The 23,188-nt window shown below is 40.8% G+C and overlaps 2 protein-coding genes across 4 annotated transcripts; one reads left to right on the forward strand and one right to left on the reverse strand.

The window, feature by feature from the left end:
* Positions 1-442: 442 nt before the first annotated feature.
* rae1 (ribonucleic acid export 1) lies at positions 443-6,083 on the reverse strand. Of its 2 annotated transcripts, XM_042496336.2 has the most exons (13): positions 5,943-6,083; positions 5,143-5,261; positions 4,939-5,043; positions 3,888-3,980; positions 3,707-3,793; positions 3,536-3,622; positions 3,208-3,279; positions 2,992-3,099; positions 2,675-2,781; positions 2,424-2,499; positions 1,864-2,058; positions 1,651-1,736; positions 443-1,038 (listed from the first exon to the last, which is right to left on the reverse strand). In XM_042496336.2, coding segments are annotated over exons 2-13 (1,107 nt in total). In that variant the 5' UTR covers positions 5,233-5,261; positions 5,943-6,083; the 3' UTR covers positions 443-1,037. The 2 variants fall into 2 exon arrangements, with proteins under 2 accessions (XP_042352270.1, XP_042352259.1); XM_042496325.2 differs by lacking the exon at positions 443-1,038 and having other exon boundaries at positions 1,647-1,736.
* A 121-nt stretch (positions 6,084-6,204) lies between these two features.
* On the forward strand, positions 6,205-22,622 carry LOC121949976 (bone morphogenetic protein 7-like). 2 transcript variants are annotated; one of them, XM_088086799.1, is made up of 8 exons: positions 6,205-6,403; positions 10,119-10,244; positions 16,062-16,251; positions 19,370-19,518; positions 20,905-21,105; positions 21,225-21,298; positions 21,407-21,517; positions 21,607-22,622. In XM_088086799.1, the coding sequence occupies exons 1-8, from the start codon at positions 6,397-6,399 to the stop codon at positions 21,754-21,756; spliced, it is 1,008 nt and encodes a 335-aa protein (XP_087942925.1). In that variant the 5' UTR covers positions 6,205-6,396; the 3' UTR covers positions 21,757-22,622. The 2 variants fall into 2 exon arrangements, with proteins under 2 accessions (XP_087942925.1, XP_042351799.1); XM_042495865.2 differs by lacking the exon at positions 6,205-6,403 and having other exon boundaries at positions 8,607-10,244.
* Positions 22,623-23,188: the final 566 nt, after the last annotated feature.

Consider the following 23,188-nt stretch of genomic DNA (forward strand, 5'->3'; position numbering starts at 1 on the left):
GAGGAGTGCTAACAGTGTCACCCAGTGAAAGCTGAAAGGAGCCGGTGAACTGTGGCCGCAGCTCATCTTCCCGCCCCCCGGTGCCTTGGAGTTCTACTGCTAAGTACCGAGGGTCAAGCTAGCAGTGAGGTGATACTCTAATGACCTCAATAAAAAGGCGTTTAATTCACACCTTCTCCTCTATGAACTGGTTCACTTTTCACACATGGCCTTTGTAGCTACCTCATTCATATCCTCTTGATAAATCCCCCAATTCCCAGCTGTGTATCCCCGTCTAATGAATGAAGGGCCCCATTGTCCTGCTTTGATCTCATTTGTCCTGCTCACCTCTCTGACCTCAGCGCTCCCACTTTTCTACAGGTGACCTCTGCCGTTAACACACCAGAGGGCGAGATGCTCCATCTGGTGGTTAACTTGAGTTAAAACAAGCAGACAAGAGGGGTTGTTGTGACACAGATGTTTTCCAAAGTTTTATCATTTGGTGTTATGATTCCAATGTCAGAGACCCATATGATGAAGAGATTTACAGCTGAAACAGGAGATAGTGGTTGATGGTTTCGCATGCACAATACAGTTCTGTGAATCCCGGACAAACAATTCAACAGCCAACACAATATGCTCCCTCAGGCTTGAATAAACATGTTCAAATCTAATAGTAAGCACTTAGTTATTTATTTTACATCTCAGTTTCATTCATGGACCTAAACCACAGAGTAACAGCAGATTCATAAGAGAATGAAAAGTCTTTGGAAAGCTGTAAAGAATGAGGACACATTGAAAAAAAAAAAAAATTGAAACATCATGATGAATGACCCAAAAAGCCCTTCCCTATGATGACCTCTACGACCAATTGTCACGCAGCTGTCATCAACGCCAGGTTGGGTGGGCCCCTCTGATTGGTCCATGCACGGTACGCAGCAGCGCGGCATTGGTCCAGGTGTTTGCCGAAAGGAAGGAGTCTGTCTCGACCATATACACACACTAAAGCAGCAGGTCTTCCGCATTTCCCCACAAGAGATGCAACTTGGCACGACGAATCTAAAGACAGGAGGGAGCGGTCAGTCACAGAGAACATTTTTTTTGCTTTGTTTATTTTGAGAGGGTGTTTTACTGCATCTCTTCTTACACAGAATAAACTGTACAACATCACAAGAGTCAAACTTTCCAGATGACTAATGATTCATTGTAAGTCATCTCTTGCCCATGTTCAATATTTCCTTAATCTTTTCATTGTTATCTCAATCATTTAATAAATAACAGCCCTTAATTAAGCTTGTATGTCATTACATACACTGCAAAGCCTTACTGATTACAAGCTAACTGCTCTAAAAACGCCAGAGGGCTTCGTCTCAAAATTACTGAGTGCAGAGGTAGAAATGCAACCTGTACACACTATTCCAGCAGAAACCACACAAGCCGTAACTCAGGTCAGTACAACACCATTTCCATACAAAATGGCTACTTGTAGCAGTACACAGGAGTGCTGGGATCTGAACCATGTCTATCGTCATTGCCCACATCCACGCATGCCAGTGATCGTGGGGTGCCTTGAAAGGCCCCAGTGTGAGTCACGTGTATTGAGGAAGTGGGGCAGCCCCGTACGGACACCGCAGTCTCCTGGTTCACAGACAGTGGCTGCCCTTCTCTCACCATTTCTTGTTCCGAGGCTTCAGCTCCTCTGCAGCGTTCCTCAGGAAGATGTAGTTCTTTTTCTGGGGATTGTAGTACTCATGGCCCTGAGGAATTCACAGACAACAACACACAATATGACAAAATATGACAAAAAGCCAGCATGAGGTGCATGTCATCACAAACACTTGCTCACAGCTTTTTTTTTTTTTTTCAGGATTTTACATCTCTAACCTTCGACCAGTCGTAACTTGAAGCATATGCAAAGATGTTGCCATTGTGGTTGAAGCAGCAGGCTGTAATGGGCTGGTCGAGCTGCTCTGAGGTCTTCAACTTGGTGCGGGCGTCTTTGTCCCAGAAGCTGAAGCGTCCGTCTGAGCCCACAGTAGCCAGTGTGCCATGGACAGGATGGAATGAGATGGCGTTCACCTGATGGGAGAAATGGAAATCAGTGGGTGAGACCTGAGTTAACATTTTACCTAAGCTGGTTAGTTTATCAGGGTGACCATATTGTCACAGTGTTGTCACACTATTAACAGACCTGTTTATCTGCAGATATGACATGTCATGATTAAAGTACAGGTGTAATTAATTACATTAATTTTGTTGTAGTTGAGTCAGTTCTGAGGCATCTATCACTATCATTATTATTGTCCTATTAGGTTTCTCCTGCTCAGCATTAAAACTGGTATAATTTATCCATGTTCTAATATGCATATATTAATAAAGTATTATTTAGGAGCAAAGGATAGATTTTTTTCACAACACTGTTTTATAAATTCAGAACAACTTACAGCATAGATGTCCTGTGGAGTGGTTGTGTTGGTTCCATTTGACCTGTGGCACTTAAAGGTGAAGTTGTCTTTGGCTCTGAAAGGGATTGGCGATCATTCATGTCATAACTTCAGGCCTTTGACAGTTAGTCTTGTAAATTACATGAAAAATTTCCAAATCATTCTTTTACTTCACTAGATTGGAGACACACGTTTGGCAAGACTTCTACAACTCATTCACTTTAAAGAAATTGATTGTGTTGGACACTCACGGGTTTGGAGGGTTGATATAGTGGATGGCCACTCGACCCTCAATGCTTCCCAGTGCAAAGCCTGTGGGCTTGTTCTGCTTGTCCTTGAAGATGGCAACACAGCGGTGCTGCAGGATCAGGGTGAAAAAGTGCATTGGATCAAAAGACAGTCATACATTAAATGTAAAATATCTTGCATCCATCTTATGTTTGACTTTCTATTTAGCATCAACTAAAAAAATATGAATCCGGCTGTACATAAACTACCAGAACAAGTGGCACAATGTATACAGAGAGATATTAGAAGTGAAAAAAGACTAAAGGGAAATACTTTGTACCTGATGTTTGAGAGGAGAGTCTATTCTGCGAAACTCAGAGGGCTGGTTCTCCAGCTGGTATACTATCAGGCCTCTCTCAGCTGTAGCAACCACTGCCATGGGGTACACCTACACATAACAGTGAGGGAGGTGAAAAAACAACACAAAAAGTCACATATTGAATTACTGACACAACAAGTATTACAGCTCATGTCACACTCGTCATAAACCACTTACAACATCTGCACAGTAGCATCTCTCTGGCATCTGCAGAGACATCATGGGGTTGGGAGAACGGGTGTCCCAGAACTGAGAAGAAAAACAGATGACCTGATTAGCTATTTGAAGTGTGTACAGTTACATTTGGGTGTCTATACATAAGATATCAAGACAAAAAAAAAGCTTGAATAGCAGCCAGTTTACCGGAACAAAAGTTTTCCAAAAGGTTGTTTGTGAGGCATAATGGCCAATCATATGTAATTGTCTTGTTATGTTTACATGTTGGGATCCTAAATGCAATAAACATTTTTCTTTTCAACAGATGTGTGGAAACGTGCAGTTGTACCTTCAGTGTTTTGTCCCAACTGCCAGTCATGATACAGCTGTAGTTTGGGGCTTTTATCCAGTGGATTGCTTTGATTGGACCATCATGCTGTGAGGAGAAGTGGTGAGTTACTGAGATGATTAATGCTGTATTTTCATAACCACATAGTTGATCTGTAAGCTCTCATCCAACCTGTGCAATCTGCATTGCTTGATTGCTGTTGAGATCCCACATCTTGGCAGTTTTGTCACAGGAAGCAGTGAAGACTTTGCTCCCGTCCTGGTTAAAGAGGTTAACACATCATAAATTATTCCATGGCCCAGCAGACAGCTTCCACTACAGGGCTCAAATTACACTGTATGGGGAGACTTACATCGCTCCAGCATGCATCCAGTACTGGACCTGTGTGCATCTGTTGGGCTTTGGGGACAGTCTGCCCATTATCCTGAACCTCCCAGCACCGGACCTAAGGTCAGATGATACCACATACTTAAACTGTGTTATATTATGAGCATACTCTTGACTCATTATCTAATGCAGAGGCTTCATGGAAGACAAGCCTGTTGAAGGGATCCTCCTGGACCTCAACTGTACTCAAACCTCATCCAAAATCTTCACTCAATCAGTCTATAACTGCACCTCATTATTAGGATTTTTTTTTAAATTCCCATTTTCATTACACTATAAAGACCAAATACACACACCACCAAAACACAGCCCAATTCAGTACAATTACACAACACACACAGTTCACCAGATGACAAAATAAATAACATCAATATAATATAATTGCTTAGGATATCATTATATCACCACTACATCTTGAGAGGGTATCTGCCTTCTACTTAAATGGTTCACATTCTTATTCATTGTATTGGCTTATCTGTAACATTCACAGCAGTTCTTAAACTGACTTATATGCCTCTTGTTGATAAATTCTTTGATGAGTGTCCATGGTCCATATAAACCATCTCTATTACCCCCCCGCAGGATTGAGCCTGCACGCATCATCTTTATTAGGTCTATAAAATCATTTAGCCAGTTATTCAGACAAAAACTATTCAATTATCGTGATTTTCCAATTCATAGGGATGATACTTTTCACAGAGAGGAACGCCAGTGTTACCAGATGCTGCATTACTCCACATTTACACACTGTGATTGTGATTCCTTTCCCAAATGTTCCTAATCTGGGCAGTGACATTACATATGTATTACAGATTCTCTTTCCACAGCCATACCAGCATAGATCTGGCATACTGTGACTCATTTTACTCAGCTTGTGTGGAGCTATACATGCTCCTTGCAAAATCTTCATCTCTATAAGCTTATATCAAACAGATTTTGACAAGTATTTTGATTGCATATCGTATATTAGTGCCCTATTGTTGTAGTGGTAGATTATGGTTGAATAAATAACTTACATCATTGGCCCAGGATCCTCCAATGAGGAAGTTCCCTGGCATGGTGGGGGGACTGAAAGCCAAACAGCTGATGCTGTCATCTGGAGGTGAAGTCACTTCAACATCCTGCAGTCAGGATCATAAACAACAAAGAAAACACTAACAGGTGAACTCACACTTCTACCTGAGCCGTCACAATTTATAAAAATCATGTCAAAGCTTTACCTTCATAGGATTATGACTGTCTGTTGTTGTGTTTCCGAAGACACCGGTCCCTCCTGTCCCAAACCCAGAGGTTGTCCCAAATAAACTCATAGTGCATTAACGTTATTCCTGATGTACGCCTGAGAAAGAAGACAGAGACAGTAGCTATTCACACAAAAGCAGACAATATTCATTTGACTAAAGTTACATTATCACTTTAATATAATCATCAGTCAAATCTTGATAACAGGTAATTTATAATAGCCGGTGCAAACTGGGCGTAGCTTTGAATCGAAAAAAGAGGCAAGCGACTAAGTCTATCGAGAGGTAAAGTTAGCTAATGTTACAGTATTATTTACGTTACACAAAAACTACTTTTGTTACCAGACCTTTATCACTGCACTCAGCTAGTAATATCAATGCTAATGGCTCAGGTTGGTTATCGGGAAAACGTGAGTTACATAAAACAAAACAGTTTGACTTGTGACAAGACGAAGCCAGACAGCTAACATTAAACGCTAACTATTAGTTACCGCAGCTAGCGTTAGCTTCTAAATGCTAATGTTAGCCCGCATATATACATGAGAGTATCGTAGCAGTTAAACTGTGATTATTTAAAAAACAACTAACCGTATGAACTACTGTTCAAACATTGTACGGGTCATAAAATAAACATAATACTTTAACGCTAGCTAACACAGCTTCTGTGGCAGGTAGCTCACGTAATGGATTAAAAACTTTACTGTGCAACGCTTACAAACACCGTATGCAAACACGGTACCACCGACAGAGCCGTCTCACGACTATATACGTATACATACCCCGAATTTGATGGACTGTGGTTATGATCCGCAATGCTCAAAATGCCAAAATTATTTGGCGCATCAAAAATGTGGCGCTTGTCTCTCGGTGTGTCGCAGTTTGTTGACGTATTCAGACCCGCTAAAGTTATGCAGTGTCAGGAGTGGCCGCTGGGGGGCAGCGCGAGACAGTAGAAAACAACAGTAGAAAACAGCTGAGCTGGTGTGAACATTAACTCGCTGATAGTTGATCCCAGTAGATTTTATATTTTAGTTTATTTGTTATGGACTTTGCAGCAACATTAGAAATGTACATGTATGTACAAGAACCAGACGCCCCGTGTTTAGTATTTGTAGAGAAACTCTAATTAGTAACAGCTGTCCACAAGAGGCTTTGTTAGATGGTGGAAAAGTGCAGGCTGGCTCAGTACATCAGGATGAGCCTAATCTGTCTGCCACACCATACGGTATCATCATGAAAGGTAATGATATTAACTTAAATAATGGTAGAAAAACATCAGTAGGCTATGAAATACCCCATTACAAACCCTGCACTCAGAATTTATCTGACTTAGGCTATAAAGTGTAAGAATATTGTGAAAATGTGTCTAGCAGTTGTTACAGTTGGTTGAGAAGATTGAGCTATTTTAATTACTTTACGTAAATGCCATTGGATTTCATTTAATTTATTTTTATTCATATAAGAAAGGAATTAAAAGTAACATTAGGTGTGTTACATACAAAACTGGGCTGAGTTAAAAACTGATTTTCAGCAGTTACTTCCACACCTGCTCTAACCCCTCTTTCAGCCCTTGGTATTTCTCGAGCTTCTCATGTTCCTTCTCCAGATTGCTACATATATCACTGCAGCCGTCATCTGTTGTTTATCGACCACTACAATGTCTGGTTGGTTATCTATCACCAGTGTGTCAGTCTGGCTGTGGAAGTCCCACGTGATCTTTGCCCCGTCATTCTCCACCTTTGGAGGTGTCTTCCATTCTGAGCTTGGGACTTCAAGGCCACACTCAGCTCAGATGTTCCTGTGCACGATGCCAGCTACTTAGTTATGACGCTCCATGTACGCTGTGCCTGCCAGCATCTTACACCCCGCTGTCATGCGCTGGACTATCTCAGGAGTATCTTTGCACAGCCTGCACCTGGGGTCCTGCCTGGTAAACCCTGGCCTCTTTTGCTCTGCATCTGTGCTGTCCTTCAGACCAGCCTTGTCCAGCTATTGGTGGGATTTCTCCGTATCAGCCACTTCTGTTATCTGTCGACAGAACAAGCCATGCAGGGGCTTGTCCTTCCATGACAGCTCCTCTTCCTCCTCCTCATCATCATCATCATCATCATCAGCAGCAGCAAGCTTCTGTTGCCCGAGACATTTACTTACAGTCTCAGGGTGCTGGACTTGGGCTGAAACCCACCATGCATTCTGAGGAGTTTTCTTGTCCGGATATCAGTGGCCTCTGTCTCTTTCTTTGGCCAGGTGAAAATGTCTTGAACTAGAAATACTCAAGTAAAGCACAAGACCTCATAAACGCTACTTTAGTATACACTATTAGCCTACTTTAATAAATATAATAATTAATAAATATACTTTTGTACATCCCTGCACAAATACCAAGAGTATTATCCTTTTTTTTAAAAAAATTTGGATTTTGCATTCACGGACACATAATTGTGATAAAATCAGAAGTGTGAAGAAAAGGTAATACTCCACTCTCTCTGTGGACAACCTAAGGGTCTGGTGTGTATGATAAGGATTTATCAGTATTAACCCACAGTATAACAGATCCACATTTATATATACACAACAAACCATTTTCCGTGCTTTCTCTTTCATCTGCTCTGCGCAGTCAAACAGTGTGTGCACACACTTTTGGTTGTAGCTGCAGTGGTAGATGTAATGTGTGACTTATTAGACTGAATCTGTATATATTAGGCAGATAAGTAGCTTATATGGTACATAAATTAAATTACGAGATACAGTACAAACAGAGGCTAAAAAATGTCTGAATATGCAACAGTTAAACTGCACTGGTGCTGCTGTAACGTGGTGTAAAGCCTCATTTAATTCTAATGAGTGGGATGGTGCAGATGAGACCTTGAGCAAAACAGATTTTTTTTTACAGTCTTAAATAGTTACTAGTAATGCTTACAAATGTTTGTAGTGGATCAGGAGGACTCTTGTTGTTGCGTGTGCTGGGATGAGCCATGTAAAGTGACTTCCTGCTGTGAAAAAATGTCTCAGGATTTGGAAATGTGGTTGTGTGATCTTAGTTTATTTACGGGTTGTTCTAATGGTTCCCTGTGTATACAAAGATAAAACGTTGAGAGCAGAAGAGTGTTTCAATTTGTGGCTGACACACTAACTTCCTTCCTAGAGTTTTAAGTGCTGATCCAGTCACCACTGTACTCAAACATGAGTAAAGCTCATGTACAATCTGTACTTAAGTATCAGATTCTTGCTTTGTCATTCATTGTTGGCCCCCGCCCCCATTAACTCTCTATTAAAGCAGCCACGGTGGAGTGCTTTACACATTGTTGTAGTAATTCATTGGGGCTGTTGGCATGTCCCTTCATGTGCCTGTGCTGCTGATCACTCAGACTCCTCCACAATTAGGGTGGGCCCGCGTTTATTGTTTGAGTTCAAAGGTGTCTGCAGTTGAAGAAGGGATTAGGGGGATTTTCCTTCTTTGACTTTTGACTGATCATTAAGCGTTTTTTTAGTGGTGGAGTATCCCCTAGTGCACAGCGTCGCATCACAGTGACAAAAATTCAAACTGTATTTAGGAAAAGAGGTATGCGCTTCAACAATGGGATTCTCAGTGGACCTTATTCCAAAAAAAATTGAAAAGGTAGCACATCTCAAGTCTTTAAGTCATGGAGGACAATCACATTTCAGTCATTTCTTTGGCTCACATCACTAGGGTAGCAACAGAATGAGATTTTTGTGGCATGACAATCATTTTAGAAAATATTGCAGTTTCAGTATCACAGTATCACAGAATTTTTATTATCAGTCAGAATGACCCTTACAAGACAGAAAAAAGGTACATTTTTGTTGAACAAATGTTTTACTATAATTAAGACTCAAAAACATTTTTAATGTAAAAAAAATACTTTCGAAAATAACTAAAATAAAGGTGAGATTCTTTATCCAGATTGCTTTTTTCACTATCATTGATAAGCACACGTGCACCATATGATGATTGGAAACTTTCATACCAAAGTATATCTTAAAATAGGTATGTCGTTGTAACCATACACACAGCTTAATTTGACGTGTGCCAAAAAAAGAACAAAAAAGTGAAATGTGAGTATTTTGTTCTCCTTGACTTGGAGATTTGAGATGTGCTACCCTTTTAATTTAATAGGATAAATTCAAACTATCTAGATTGTGTAATGAGCAGAAATTGCAGGATTGGATGAACCAACAAAAAGAGGCTGGCTGCGCTACTGCTTAAAGAAAGAAAAAGAAGAGACCACCAGGTAAAAGATGTGCTAAACAGATATTAAGTCTACTTTCATCAGTGGACAAACAAAGGACGCAGTGATGGGAGACTTTGGTTTGAAAGGTCCACACCCTACCTATCTTATTACCAAGATAGAGAGGTGGACTTCATGATAGGAGATGTTCTCGCCCCTCATTGAGTCACTCTCCAAATCTTCCCAGTCTTGGTTTATCCCTCCTGCCCCTCCCCTGACACAGCGCCTCAATAAAATCCATTCCCAAGTTGCCATTAAGAGGAGCGCACGGCTAAAGACAGCGCACAACTACAGATGATGAGGGAATGATATTCACAGTTGATAGAGGATAGTGTCTTTTATTATCACTGCGAGCAAGGGAACTCCTTTTGTAGGAAGCGCATCCCCAGTCTCATCTTTAGACTTGTTTGAGCCGCGCGTAAAAGTTGGTTAAAATGGTAACAGGCGTTGTGGCCACGATAACGACCCTCCTGTCGTGGGGTTACTGTGTGCTGGCCACGCAGGTCGCCTTCTCCAACTTCTCCGTGGACAACGACGTGCGCTCCAGCTTCATCCAGCGGCGGCTGCGGAGTCAAGAGCGCAGGGAGATGCAACGGGAGATCCTCTCCATCCTGGGGCTGCCGCACCGTCCGCGGCCGCACGTCCACACTAAACACAACGCCGCTCCGATGTTCATGTTGGACCTGTACAATACTATCTCTACAGACGCAGAGCCGCCCGGATACTCTTACTACAAGCCGGTTTTACCGACCCAAGTCTCCCCCATGGTGACCCCACAGGACAGCCGCTTCCTGGATGACGCAGACATGGTGATGAGTTTTGTTAATCTCGGTAAGTTTACAATCCGACTTTGTAATGAGAAACACAATTTCCCCAAATTTAAATACTATATATTTATCATAATATTAACTAGTTTACATAGGCTACATGTACAATAATTATTTCCACAGGGAGTTAATAATTATTAATACCAGGGAGTTGGTTTATTGCAATGTTTTCATGAAAAGTTATTTTTAAGAGTTTACAAAATGTCCAAATCAGTGACTACTTAAAAGGGAACACCACCTAAATTAAGAATTCCAATACTTATTTCCATGGCCAAACAAAGTACAATCAATATCTGTGAACATCTGCCTGATATTTTGGACCCTCAGTATGTTTGTTTTCTTTTTATACCCAAATGAGTTTTATTTTATTGTAGCTTTGTCAGTGATGAAACAAAATGTACTCAGAACATTCCCTTGGGTGCTGTTGTTGTGGTCTACACTGTTTTTTCAGTTGATCGTTTAAGGAGCAGCTCCAGACTTTATACTTGATGACGTCACAAATTTGAGGTTAAGCACTCTAGCTTTTGGATCTGGGAGAGAGCTGTACTAATATTTTTGGATTCTCTTAGACCATAGGAATAACATTTTTGAATTTTTCAAATCCATGTATTTTCCCTTTGAGTTGTTCAAGGAAGTTTCATCCAAGGTTTTAAATTATTTCCAATTTGTTGTCAAGTCTTCCAAAGCCACTACACCAGAGTGCATTAGTTAAGCGTGTGTGTGTGAGAGTGAATGTTGCTGACATTGTGGATTTTCGGTGACTTTTTTAACTTGAAATCAGGCATTATGCATTCCGAGCTGTAAATGTTATGACAACATGCCTGTATCCGATTTCCCCAGAATCCCTTCAAAGCTCTGGGGGAGAGGCTTTAGCATGGCTTTGTTTCGCATGACTAAGAATTGAAGGGGCATTTCTAAACCCCCAGGGAGTGCGAGACAAGTCGACTGAGATCAAGATACAAACTGCATCTAAACACATTATTGCTGTGGTAATCTGTGTTAGTGCAGGTGCTTGTGTGTGTATGCAGTACATTCCTGCATGTATGTGTCTGTTTGTGTGTTTGTTTGGAGGGCGCAAATCACACGGGTCACAGGTGGGAGTCGGGGCTCACTCAAGACATTATTGAATTTATAACAGGCAAATCCTGTCTTTGTTTCCCTTGGAGATCCTCTACGGCGGCTCTGATATCACCATGGTGAAACAGCAGACGGCATGGTGCCTGTGGCTCTTATCCGGATGTGGTTACTTCCAAAATCAACCCGTCTTCTTTATGCCCCCCTCTGGCCTCAGGAGGAGGGTCAGAGGTCAACCTGATGAGATGAAGCTTGTTCATCTGAGATGCGTCCCCATGAAACCTTTAACCTTCCCGTCTGTTTGTACGCCATTGAGACTGAACTAAAGCCCTTAAATGAAAAGCCTTTATATTTGATCAGTTCATAAATGCGTACTTAATACGAAACATTTGGAGACTGTAAAAAGAGTCAGAAACAAAACATTTTATGTCCTCAGTCATGAACTCGGAACTGACGGTCTTTAGCTAATGAGATCTGGAAACATTGTTTCTGAAAACTCATAGCAGATTTATGTGGTTCCACATCTGAGGAGTTTGATTATAAAGAGGAAGGAAGGGGAAAAAAGGACACAATGAGTGTGTATTATTTCTCTCTGGAGCCCACCACGGCCTCCTGTGCTGATGATTGGCAGAGTTTTGAGCTGGGGCTCCAACACTGGGCTGGAGCAACTCTATCTTGGTGGTCCCTGGATGATCGCTTCAAGACCAAACTGGATTATGGTATTTCCCTTCCAAAGACCACAGCTTCCAGTGTGAGGGCGAGCTGCTGTGGAGCGGCCCCAGCCCCTCCTCCCACTGCACCCAGGTATATCCTGCAGGTGGACAGTGCTAGCTAGGAATAGAATTATACTGTTATCTTAGATTATTTCAGCCTCATTTACTTAATATTAAAGCAATATTTCATCACTCCGTGTTATGGTGAATTTAAAATGAATCTGTTTTTTCTTGCATGCCTCCACTGTGAACAAAGAATCTATAAACGGAGAGAATTTCTTGATTACTTGGAGTGGTCTGCATTCAACAACAGCAAATATATCAAAACATCTGTTTTCAAACTCTCATACAACTCACACAGTTCTGTCTAAGTCTCATTTATCCAGTCGTATGCTCAGTGCTTCCCAAAACTTGCCTCTTTACTAAAATGTTATCACTTAAAACAGTCTCAGGTAGCAGCCTGGTATTACCTCCATGGCGTCCAAAACTGCTGCTTGGGCATCGAGTTGCATGCTCAATGTGTCCATTAGGGCCAATATGACATGCACAGGCCTTTGAACAAACTCAAACATAAACATAAACAGAAACTCCTTTCACGTCATTATTAAGAGCGTGGCACACCAAGCTGATGGTTAGCCATCTGCCTGCGATGTGTCAACTCTCGTCAGCTTTTATTCCTGCTGCAGATTCATCGTGTTGACTCAGCGGTGGTGACCGTGAAGCCAGTAGGTGAATAAAAATCACTGGCAATAATAGGCAGTTAAGCACAGTGCATGAGAAGAGACACAGACTTGAAAAATGTAAGCAAAAGGCCATTGCCGTTGAGTTCTTTAGCAGAAACGTTTTCCTGGTGGTGTCTTCACTGAATTGCAGTAAATATGCTGTTTTCTCTCAGCATTAGATTGTGTTGTTTATGTGCTTACTATCTAACTAGCATCATGGTGGTCTAACTAAATGTTAAGACATTTTGTCATTCCAGATGTAAGCCATGTGAGCCGAGGTAAACCATGACCTTTGGTAACCCTAGCTAAGTCATTTTTGTTGCCTAAATCTAACTGCCGACCCCCTCTGCATCATGATACAATGTAAAAGACCTCTGCTTAAGCGTAAAAAATATGAGTAGGGATCAGAGTACGTGGAAAAGTTGCATGCCTGCTCTGTACAGACGGTTTTAAAGTATTACAGTTTTAGCAAAAATGCATGTTTGGGAAGCACACGAGTACACGAGTTAATCATTAAATATATTATATTATTATATTATCCTGCACTAGTTGTCTGAAAGTTTGAAAATTGATGTTTTGATGTAGTTTGCTGTTCCTGAAAGCGGACTCGCATGACCTCAATTTGTCAAGATTTTTTTTTTTCCATTTTGGGATTCTTTGTTCACAGTGGAGTCATGAGAGAAAAACAGTTTTCCTTTTGTTTTCAATATAACAGTATTGATAATTGACTTATTGATATACAAAGGGTCATTTGGGAGATAAATAATACCTTTAAGTCAAGTGCATTATGGTAGAGGGACAGAATTCAGAGAAGTTAAAGGGCATGTTTCACAACCCCTCTTTTTCATTTGATAGACAGTATTTAAGAGATTTTTAAGTCATATTGTAAAATCTTCATGCACAGTATATTACATCACTGCACGCTGAGACTCGTACACGGCTGCATACGTTTTACGTCTGCTAGAATGCCAAACAGCCGGTCGTACTTCAGGATCACAAGCAGAAAGCATTCGTCTCATTGTCATGCAACATTACACAAGGCAGCTGGTGCTGCACTGCACATTTGCTCTCTTGACCATTTATTTATAAAGAAATACATCGACTGTACTGCAGAGGCCCGACCTAAAACTCACTCTTATCAGTCCTAGCTGTTCAGCTGTTCTGTGTTCCCCTGCTCCTCATGTTGACCATCTTGTTTGCCTGGAGACGTGTACACATGCGTTCAGTATGGGCTCTTTTTTCATCATTGACCACAACACACCTGCAGAGCATGGGAAAAGGCTTAATGACCAGAAATGTCACTGGCTTTCATTAAAATAGAAAGAGTGCAAAATGCTCTCCCAACAGTTGGAGGAATGACCGTGTCGCTGGAGAACAGAAGGCGTATTGTGTTTTGGAGCACAAGCGGGAAGAAATGTGTTTGTCCTGCTAAGCTGATCTGAAGGAAGCATAAGGAGGTCATACGAAGAATTTCTTTTGCCCTACCAGAAAATCGCATTAACCTTCTCATTATTTATACATTCGTGTGCAAAATAAGTCCTTTCTGACAAGACACTTTAAGCCCTCCTCTGTCCTTTAAATCTTGGGCAGAATAAGTCTGTTCGATAGACTCAGTTTTTTGTCAGTAAGCAGACACGGTGCTAACAAAAATATATGCATATGTGCAGTACTTGTTTGGAAAAAGCTCTTCTGGTGGTTATAATAATCTGCAAAAAATCAGCTTAAGCATTGCTTTCAAACTTATCAACACATGCAGATATTCATGGATTTGAAAGGGCAGAAAATTATAGCATTAGCTGAGCTTTAACCAGTTGAAAATGATGGTCTGAGGTATGTATGACCTAAAAAATGTGTTATTATTATTCACTAAGGTCATATTTTTTAGTTTCGTTTTTGTGCAGACATTGCGATACATCTCGAACCACCCATGCTGATTTAAAAAAAAAAAAAAAGCCCATTTACTATAAAATTGCAATAGGTTAATGATAGCTTCGTGACTGTGTGGCCCTGCAGCATCAGGAGTAATCTGAAGTGTTGAAATGCCTCCCAGAGGGAAGTTTGCATATCTGAGGTCTGATCTCTGCAGCTAATGGTCCCTAACGTAAACACACAGAGTCCTTACAAGCAATTATTGCTTTCATAAAAACACCCCTCGTTCCCTTCCAGCATTTAATTGCGGTCAAACAAATGACTCGCAGGGTTCAGAATGCACTGCTCTTAACGACGACTGGCTTGTGTGTGTTTTAGTGTCGTTAGAAATGTTTTTAGAAGACTGAGTCAGTGTATATTGCTCTTTTGAGAAAAAAAAAATCTGTTTCTAGTGTTGGTGTGTATGCTTGTGTGTGCGTTGAAACAATAGTGGACCATCAGTAGAAACACAGGCTGATGTCATGATGATGTCATGGTGTATGCCAGTGGGCCGGATGTATTTAAGGTGACTAATCGCTGCTCCGCTCTGCACACCTTCACCAGAGACCTCCACTGCTCTTTCCAAGGACAAACACATGGCTGTAAAAACACGACACTGGAAAGCCTCAGGAAGCTTTGGGGTCTTTCTGACCACCATCCTCCCTGGAAAGTCTGAGTGTAGGAGAGCGTCAGCTGTTCTCACGGCGGGTTGGAAACCGTCAGCCATCGCTGCTTTACTTTATCCTCCACAATCAGAGTTAAGTCACTGGATACACAGTGATACATGGCAAAATGATCAGGGAGGTGTGGGTGGTACAGACGCTGGTAGTTAGGTCATATGAATTTGTGTGTCTCTCTTTTATTTTATGTGAGTGTGTTTGTAAAAGCACACTGGCAGCTGTGGTTTTCCGGGCAGTGCCTTAACAGGCCTTTTCTTGTGGTCAGCACATGTGTGCAATTTAAACAGGGAGCCAAACTGAGCCCCGAGTGTGTTTTTTCTCCCCCACATTGGCACGTATGGCAGACTTAAGTAATGTTTAGATCAATCACTTCACTCATGGGAGCAGGATTTTTCCTATTTCTGACACACAGTGCTTCCGAGATGTGGGCAGAGTGACACACATCAGAGAAACGTTTGATTTGGCGACAGTTTTGACAGATACGCAACCACCGGCTGGTTTACCATATGACTGTAGTCACGGTGGTTTACCTTTTCCTCAGATGTATAAACTTTCCCTTTGAGGCTCAGAAGTTTTATTTCACTATCTGTAATAAACCATCTATCAGAGTGGTATCATTGTTGATGGATTATAAATGAAACATTTTGATCACGCACATCAAAACATCAGTCAAATTATGATTTGTCACCTCTACTGCTTTCTCTTTTTTTACTCTGTCTTATAGTTGATCAGGATCAGGATCTCCTGTACCAGCAGCACAGAAGAGAATTTCGGTTCGACCTTTCTCGTATTCCAGAGGGAGAAGCCGTCACCGCAGCAGAGTTTAGGATTTATAAAGATTTCATCCAGGAACGCTATGAGAATGAGACATTTAAAGTCAGTATCTACCAGGTCCTGCAGGAGCCTCCTAACAGGTATTGATGTTTCTTTTTCCAGCTCCTGTAAAGCTCAAATGTATCATCTTGTTTTACTGTTGCTAACCTTGATTTGCTTTATCGTTTGTCATATATTGATTAGTGTTAAGCATTTAGGGATCAGTTCACCCAAATTAGAAATAAAAAGATGTATTTCTTCACTTACCCCTTATCATCTCTCAATTAATTTGTCTGGGTTTTGAGATACCTGTTTGTCCTCTTGCGCTGGCGTTCTTAGATCTGCAATTGTTCCTAGTTCTTGCGGACGCAATTCAAAAGGAGTTCTCAGAAGTCTGAAAAAGTTCCTTGAGTCTAAAAATGGGAGTTTTGCTTACAATGACAAGGCCAACATGAATGTTTTTATGACTAATATTAACCATGTTTACCATCTTACCTTATTGTGTCAGCATGCTAACATTTACTAATTTCACGCTCGATTTTGTTGGTATTCCGTCACTTCACTATTTACTATTCAACACTTCATTATTGGACAAACTAAAAGTTGACGTGATAATGGCAGTAGAGGAAAAAGGCTATTGAAATTTATCTAAGGGGGAAAATTACACGGCAAGTAAATGTCAGGAGATCCCTGAAATCATTACAGTAGGATCCATGATCATGGAACAATTAACATCTTTCTTTGTAAAAAAGTCTTTAGTGGTTAATAATGGTTGAGACATTTCAATTGGCACCAAAGTGATTGATTCCTTTTTCCTAGAGCCATGCTGCTGGTGTAACTAAAAGGTTAAACAACAACATGAGTCGCATAACATCACTTAATGGAAACACAGTCATCTTGCAATCATGTTTTATCAACATTTTGAAAATATTGGTTAATTTTTGCACCAATCTGAAATGGATACCCGTCCACTGTCAACATTTTTCAGAGGGACTATGCCTTTAGTAGAAATAAGTTCCTAAGATGTGCTGCCGGTGAATATTTTAAAAGTAATTTTTTGTATGAGCACAAATGAAATTCCATTCACCTTTGTACTGGTGCAAATGTCTTGCAGACAGACATCCCAAAACCCGAATATATGTTGTCAAACCTATCTTTTTGGCTAGATAGCCAGAATTTTGTAGTTTATCTGGGTGAACTGAAAAGTCTTCATAGTAGCTGTTTTCATTGCTACATATGATTATCCTCTTATGATAGTGACATAGTATGAGTAATGTGGTTAAGTTTAAACCAACATCAAGCTACTTTGAGTTTTCCTCTGACAGCTGGTTGTTAGGCTGCTGTATGTGAACGCAGATCTGTCTGCATATTCCCACAGGTTATGTTAGTGTCAGCACTGGAGCTGTTTACACAGACATTAGTGTCAATTACAGAAACACAGTGTTTCTCTCCAGAGCAAGTTTACTCTCACACAGTTGGAGCAGGACAGTCCCCAGGAGACCTGCATTTATAACATGCAGCTCCAACCAATAATAACACTCTCAACCCTCAAGACATCAGCTTGCTCACTCTCTCTTACACAGGTGGTTACTCCTCCATGTTTCTGTCTGTCTGTAGCTCTGTTGTGTCTGTCAGCCTCTGTGCTCTCAAACAGTTTTTCAAACCACATCTTAAATTGCACAACAAAACAACAGATTGTCTGATCGTAGAATAATTTGACCCCACACATCCTTCTTTGTATCACATATCAAGGTTTTACCAAATAAAATCTCTCAGCCTGAGAGAATCATGTTCAGGCAGGAAGTTCTTCACTGGTGACAGTTGGGCTGACGATGGTGTTAAGGGCAACACCATTGTCATTCACAGACAAAGGCCTCTCCACGCAGACGAGCAGGCGGCAGGACTACAGGCAGACGTCTGCCTGAAGGTCTGCAACTCAGTCTGTAAACAAAACTATTGTCTGTGAAATCTGCCCTAAAGCCGCCACTAGAAGTTTTCTGGGATGTTAGGAAAAGTGCTCCCTTGATAATGGCTGCACTCTTAAGGCTGCACAATTAAGCATTTTGTGTCATATCAGCTCTATATTCCAGCACATATTAGATTTGAAATCGAAAAGTGTCTGCACGATTAAAAAGGTGCCCCTCAGCTTTAATGTGAAGTTACTTTTATCCACATCTGGTAAACAATGTAGGAACCAAAGCCCCCTTTTTATAATTGAGTAGGTGACACAGCTGTAATTGGACAAGTTGACATAATCTTTAAAGATCCAGCGTGTGGGATTTAGTGGCATGTAGTGGTGAGGTTGCAGAACTGAAACTTGCCAAGCATGAAGGAGAGCTACAGAGGCCGATGTGAAAACAAAAAAACTGTTCTGGGCTACTGTACTACATGGCGGACTCCATGGAAGAGAACCTGCTTCGTATATAGATACAAGCGTCTCATTTTAAGATATCTCTGTTTTCTAAATCCTACACACTGGAACTTTTATAAAAGTTACCATATTTTATATTTGACTGTCTGAAATGCTTTACATACATAAATATGGTATCCTTATTATTTTGCTTTTTTTTTTTTTAACTTTCTGTCTGGTCTTCAGTAAATGAAACACAAAGCATTCTCATTTGGACTGAGGTCGGGTGTCTGACTTGATCAACAGCATTCCACTACTTGGCCATAAAAACTCGTGGTTACCTTTAATGTATTATTTTCCTGCTGCGTTGTCCTAGAAATAACGTATAAGATGGTAATGATTCCCACACTGTTCCCAGAGTATGAATGTTAACACCTTCAAATAGAAGGTTGATAATTAGTATGTAAATCTCAAAGGCATTGTTTCATATTAAACCTAATGTGCTGGCAGTGTATTTTGCCAAAACACCATAAGGAAAGTTGTCGTAATGCTTTCTAACTGCACTATAGCTATTAAAGGACCACACATGTAGTTTTGCATTTTTTAGCCCGTTAAATACTAATTTATTGTAACTTGTATGACGGCGAACCATGTTCCTAAGCATACCACTCACTGATAGACTGTTTTCATAGATCACAGACATATTGCTTTGCATTAATTCCAGGGATGAAGATCAATTTGCAGAAACATAAATTCTTTGATGGTGCTTCAAAGGAAAGCAGTTTGCTGCAAAAATTTACTCCACTAAAATTGTGTTTTGACACGTTGCTTTTTAGTCCTAACTTCAATTCAAACTTTCCTCTCCTCAGTGAAGTGGAGTTGCTGTTGCTGGACCAGCGAGAGGTGTGGGCTGCAGAGGAAGGCTGGCTGGTTTTTGATGTGACCGACACCAGTAATGTCTGGCTGGTGAACCCTGAGCAGAACCTCGGCCTGCATCTGGTCCTGGAGGACAGCAATGGTCAGTCACTGACTTACATGAACTAATGCAGGAGGGATCCATAACAGCAACAATACAGTCTTTGTCTGGAGTAATGATTTAATGATGGTAATGGGGAACAGGACCAAACATATTGAATAAATGTGTGCAAAGTGTTCTTACAGAGTTCATGTTATGATTGTGGTTGTTGTGGTCATATTAGGATAAACGAATGAATGCTTAGTAGAGACTTAGATGTGTGTTATTTTAAGCCTTGTTTGTTGCTTGAGATCAAGCAGCAACCTCTGGGGCTAAAAAATAAAGCCAGTGCCAAGTGCCAAAAACTGCAGTTCCTCTAATGGCCACATAAGGCCGGCTCCAAACGCCAGCCAGTCTCCATAGACCCTCATGTTAAAAGCAGCTGTACAGAAGAAACAAACTTGTTTACAGTCCGGTGCAAAAAAACGTTCTCTATCGCTAATTACAACTTTCAGGGCAACTGTCCAAGGGGTGAATTTTTACTTATCTTGGCTGTTTACATTTTATTAAGGTGTAAAGTTATGTGTTATTAAGGGCAAGAACTCTTTTAGCGACAGGCTGTCAGCTCGGCGTCTCGTCTGGCTTCCATTTGTCAGATCTACTGTCATCTCCACGCTCCCATCCATTCTGACTCCCACTTTATTTAAAGTTTGTGATCGTGATAAGGCAGAGATTAATTGGATGATTGCTATGTATATCTTGATGCAATTTTTGCCCAGTGGGTTTTTTCTATTTTGTTCATATTTATTATTATGGTTTCTATTTGCATATTGATGCTATATTTCATTTTCCCCGAAATACCTATCAGACAACTCATTCACTAAAGCAACATGCAAGATTTATAAATGTCTCTCTTTGAGAATTAAATTTGACCTTAAGCATTTGTGCATTCATTTATATGAACTGACATGTTTATGACTGTCAGTCTTTAGAAGTTCTTACCTTTTGACTTCTCTATTTCTAATGAAAACTGTTACATAAATCAATGTTTGGTTTTTATGTCTTCCCACTGCACATGGGGAATGTGGCTGATTGCAAACCACTCCTACTTAAAAGTGATTTTCTTTGTCACAACGCTGTTTGCTTGATGAAGGTGTAGTACTGAAACAATGCTTTAAAATAATGATGTTTGTAAGTAAGACAGTGTGCAGAAGTTTTTTCTCCAAGTTGTGTTCTGCTTGCTCCTCTCCTACGCACCTGACTGAGAATAGATGTTTTCTTTTGTTCTTCTCCCCTGTCTCCAGAAATCAAAGATATCAACTTGTTGCTGTAAAATGGGATTTTAAAAACCAGCTGATGACGTCACGGTGGATAAATCCATAATTTTTATACAGTCTGTGATTAAGACTCTTTTTTTTTTTTTTTTGTTCTCCTTGTCTCCCTCTGTAGGCCAGACTAGGAACTCCCGACTGGGGGGACTGGTCTCAGGCAGTGGACCTCAGGACAAGCAGCCATTCATGGTTGTGTTCTTTAAAGCCAATGAGGTGCGCTTCCGCAGCATCCGGTCTGCTCACAAGGGGCGCCAGTCTAACCGCTCCAAACCTCAGAGGACCGTCCAAGATGCACTGAAGGCAGTGGAGGCTGCAACAGGTGCCCGAACACGTCTAAATCACAATAGACTCTAATCATGGTTTTGATTACTTTGACTCTGGCCTTGAATACTTTTCATATTTATGTGTTCTCTTATACTTGCATGCTTTCAAATTCAGATAACCTTGGCATCTCCAAAGAAGGATGTAAAAAGCACGAGCTGTATGTCAGTTTCAGAGATTTGGGATGGCAGGTATAATTCAGAGTTTTAATTTAATCCATGTTTAACACTATTTTACTTAATTTTTATGTCCAGAAGATACGATTAACTGACATCTGACGATGGTTTTTCTCCAACCAGGACTGGATCATTGCACCGGAAGGTTATGCAGCATACTACTGCGAAGGAGAATGTGCCTTCCCTCTTAACTCCTACATGAATGCCACCAATCACGCCATTGTGCAGACTCTGGTAAGTCCCAAACGACCCTGTGATGACAGGCACTTACTCTACAACCTCCAATTTTTGCGAAGATTAATTTTTACGTCTCCTGACCGCAGGTGCACTTTATCAACCCGGACACAGTGCCTAAGCCCTGCTGTGCCCCTACTCAGCTCCACGGCATATCAGTGCTCTACTTTGATGACAGCTCCAACGTCATCCTCAAGAAGTACCGCAACATGGTGGTGAGAGCATGCGGCTGCCACTGACCGCTCGAAACCACTCCTGTGACTTTGGCAAATCTGGAGGGACGTAAAGGAACTAGAGACAAGAGATGATTGACTGGCTGGTCATGAGGGAGCTCCTGCCACAGAACGAGCTTTATTCTGGCGTACTGTTTGTTTTTATGACCAGCAGCTGAGCCTCCCATGCAGTATTAACCAAGACCACAAACCAATTAGAGCTATTGGTAACAGAACGGTTGAACAAAGGGGTTGCTTTTGCTTTTCTTTGAGTCTGAGAAAAAGTGCACTAAAAGGACTCCGACCATGTGGAGGTACTTCAGAGACTTGAACTAAACATTCAGTATTTTCTCTAATGTGCAACACATATTTATCTGCTATTGAATTCAGGCATTGAACATTGGGGATCGGAATATAAAATACTGCTTTGGTGGAAATGTGCATTTGGTTACTAATTTTACAGCTCATAAAACTTTAAATCTCCATCTTCCTGTTGAGCCACTGGACCTTTTTTTCTGGAACACCTGGATGAACTTATGTCTGATGAGAAAGAAAAAAAAAAGGTTGTTCAGCAGGCCATTTGGACCAGGTCAGGTGTAAGACATCTGGCAGCTCACGTGTGTGCTGCTGATGAAGAGGAGCTCAGTGGAGAATGGCAGCCAAAACTGTTAATAACAGTGCAGGGCTGAAGGCTTTGCCTGATGGACCTGGTGCAGACATCTATCACCAGGCCTGTGAGAGGCATGCAATCTGCAAGAGGTCAGTGATTCATCTTCATGAGACGGACATCGGGGTCTGCAATGTCGCCCTGACTGCAGCTGCTTACTGGGGTCAGACATTCAGACATTCAGCTCTGAAGCTCTGCAGGTGAGCAAATGAAGCTGTAATTTTATTTTGTCAGATTAAAGTAGTTGAATAAATAGAAGCTGTAAAACAAGAAGGAAGTATGTGTTTTTACCTCACTTGGCCTCAATAATGTTTCCTATGGTGGCATTCAAAGTATCTTCGGCTAGTAAATTATCATAAAACTTAAATTAATAGCCCGGGCTATTATTTGCTTCAATTAACAGTCTTATATTTGGGACAGTATTGTAACCCTTTTAAACCTGAGCAAATTGGCTAATTTTTTTTTTCAAAAACATGGCAGGGCAACAAGCAACTTAAAAAAAAGTGGACTAAAACTTAGCTAGAAATTAGTGAAAAGTTACAAGAAAATTACAGTAAAATAAGCAAAAACAAAAAAACAAACACAAAAAGACCTAATAATAAATCATTTTGTGCGATTTTTTTCTGTAACATAATTTTAGATATGTAATTAAAATATTACACATTATATGAATACATTGTTATGTACATCAAAATATGGTTTTCAGGACAATTTTCTCGTTTTTTGATCATATCTAGTAATCTAATAATTTTATTTGAAGTTTTACGATAATATTGATTAATAGGTTTCGGG

The sequence above is a fragment of the Plectropomus leopardus genome, chromosome 2 (assembly GCF_026936395.1).
Source record: "Plectropomus leopardus strain MGB_pleo_1.0 chromosome 2, ASM2693639v1, whole genome shotgun sequence".
Lineage (NCBI taxonomy): Eukaryota > Metazoa > Chordata > Actinopteri > Perciformes > Serranidae > Plectropomus > Plectropomus leopardus.

Excerpts from the sequence above, each read along its gene's own strand:
- rae1 (XM_042496325.2), bottom strand. The coding sequence starts at position 5,232 with ATGAGTTTATTTGGGACAACCTCTGGGTTTGGGACAGGAGGGACCGGT. Across the intron at positions 2,782-2,991 it reads ACTCTCCTCTCAAACATCAG|CACCGCTGTGTTGCCATCTT; the intron begins GTACAAAGTATT and ends CTGATCCTGCAG. Across the intron at positions 2,500-2,674 it reads TATATCAACCCTCCAAACCC|AGCCAAAGACAACTTCACCT; the intron begins GTGAGTGTCCAA and ends AATCCCTTTCAG.
- LOC121949976 (XM_042495865.2), top strand. The coding sequence starts at position 9,848 with ATGGTAACAGGCGTTGTGGCCACGATAACGACCCTCCTGTCGTGGGGT. Across the intron at positions 21,106-21,224 it reads GGCAGTGGAGGCTGCAACAG|ATAACCTTGGCATCTCCAAA; the intron begins GTGCCCGAACAC and ends TTTCAAATTCAG. Across the intron at positions 21,299-21,406 it reads TCAGAGATTTGGGATGGCAG|GACTGGATCATTGCACCGGA; the intron begins GTATAATTCAGA and ends TTCTCCAACCAG.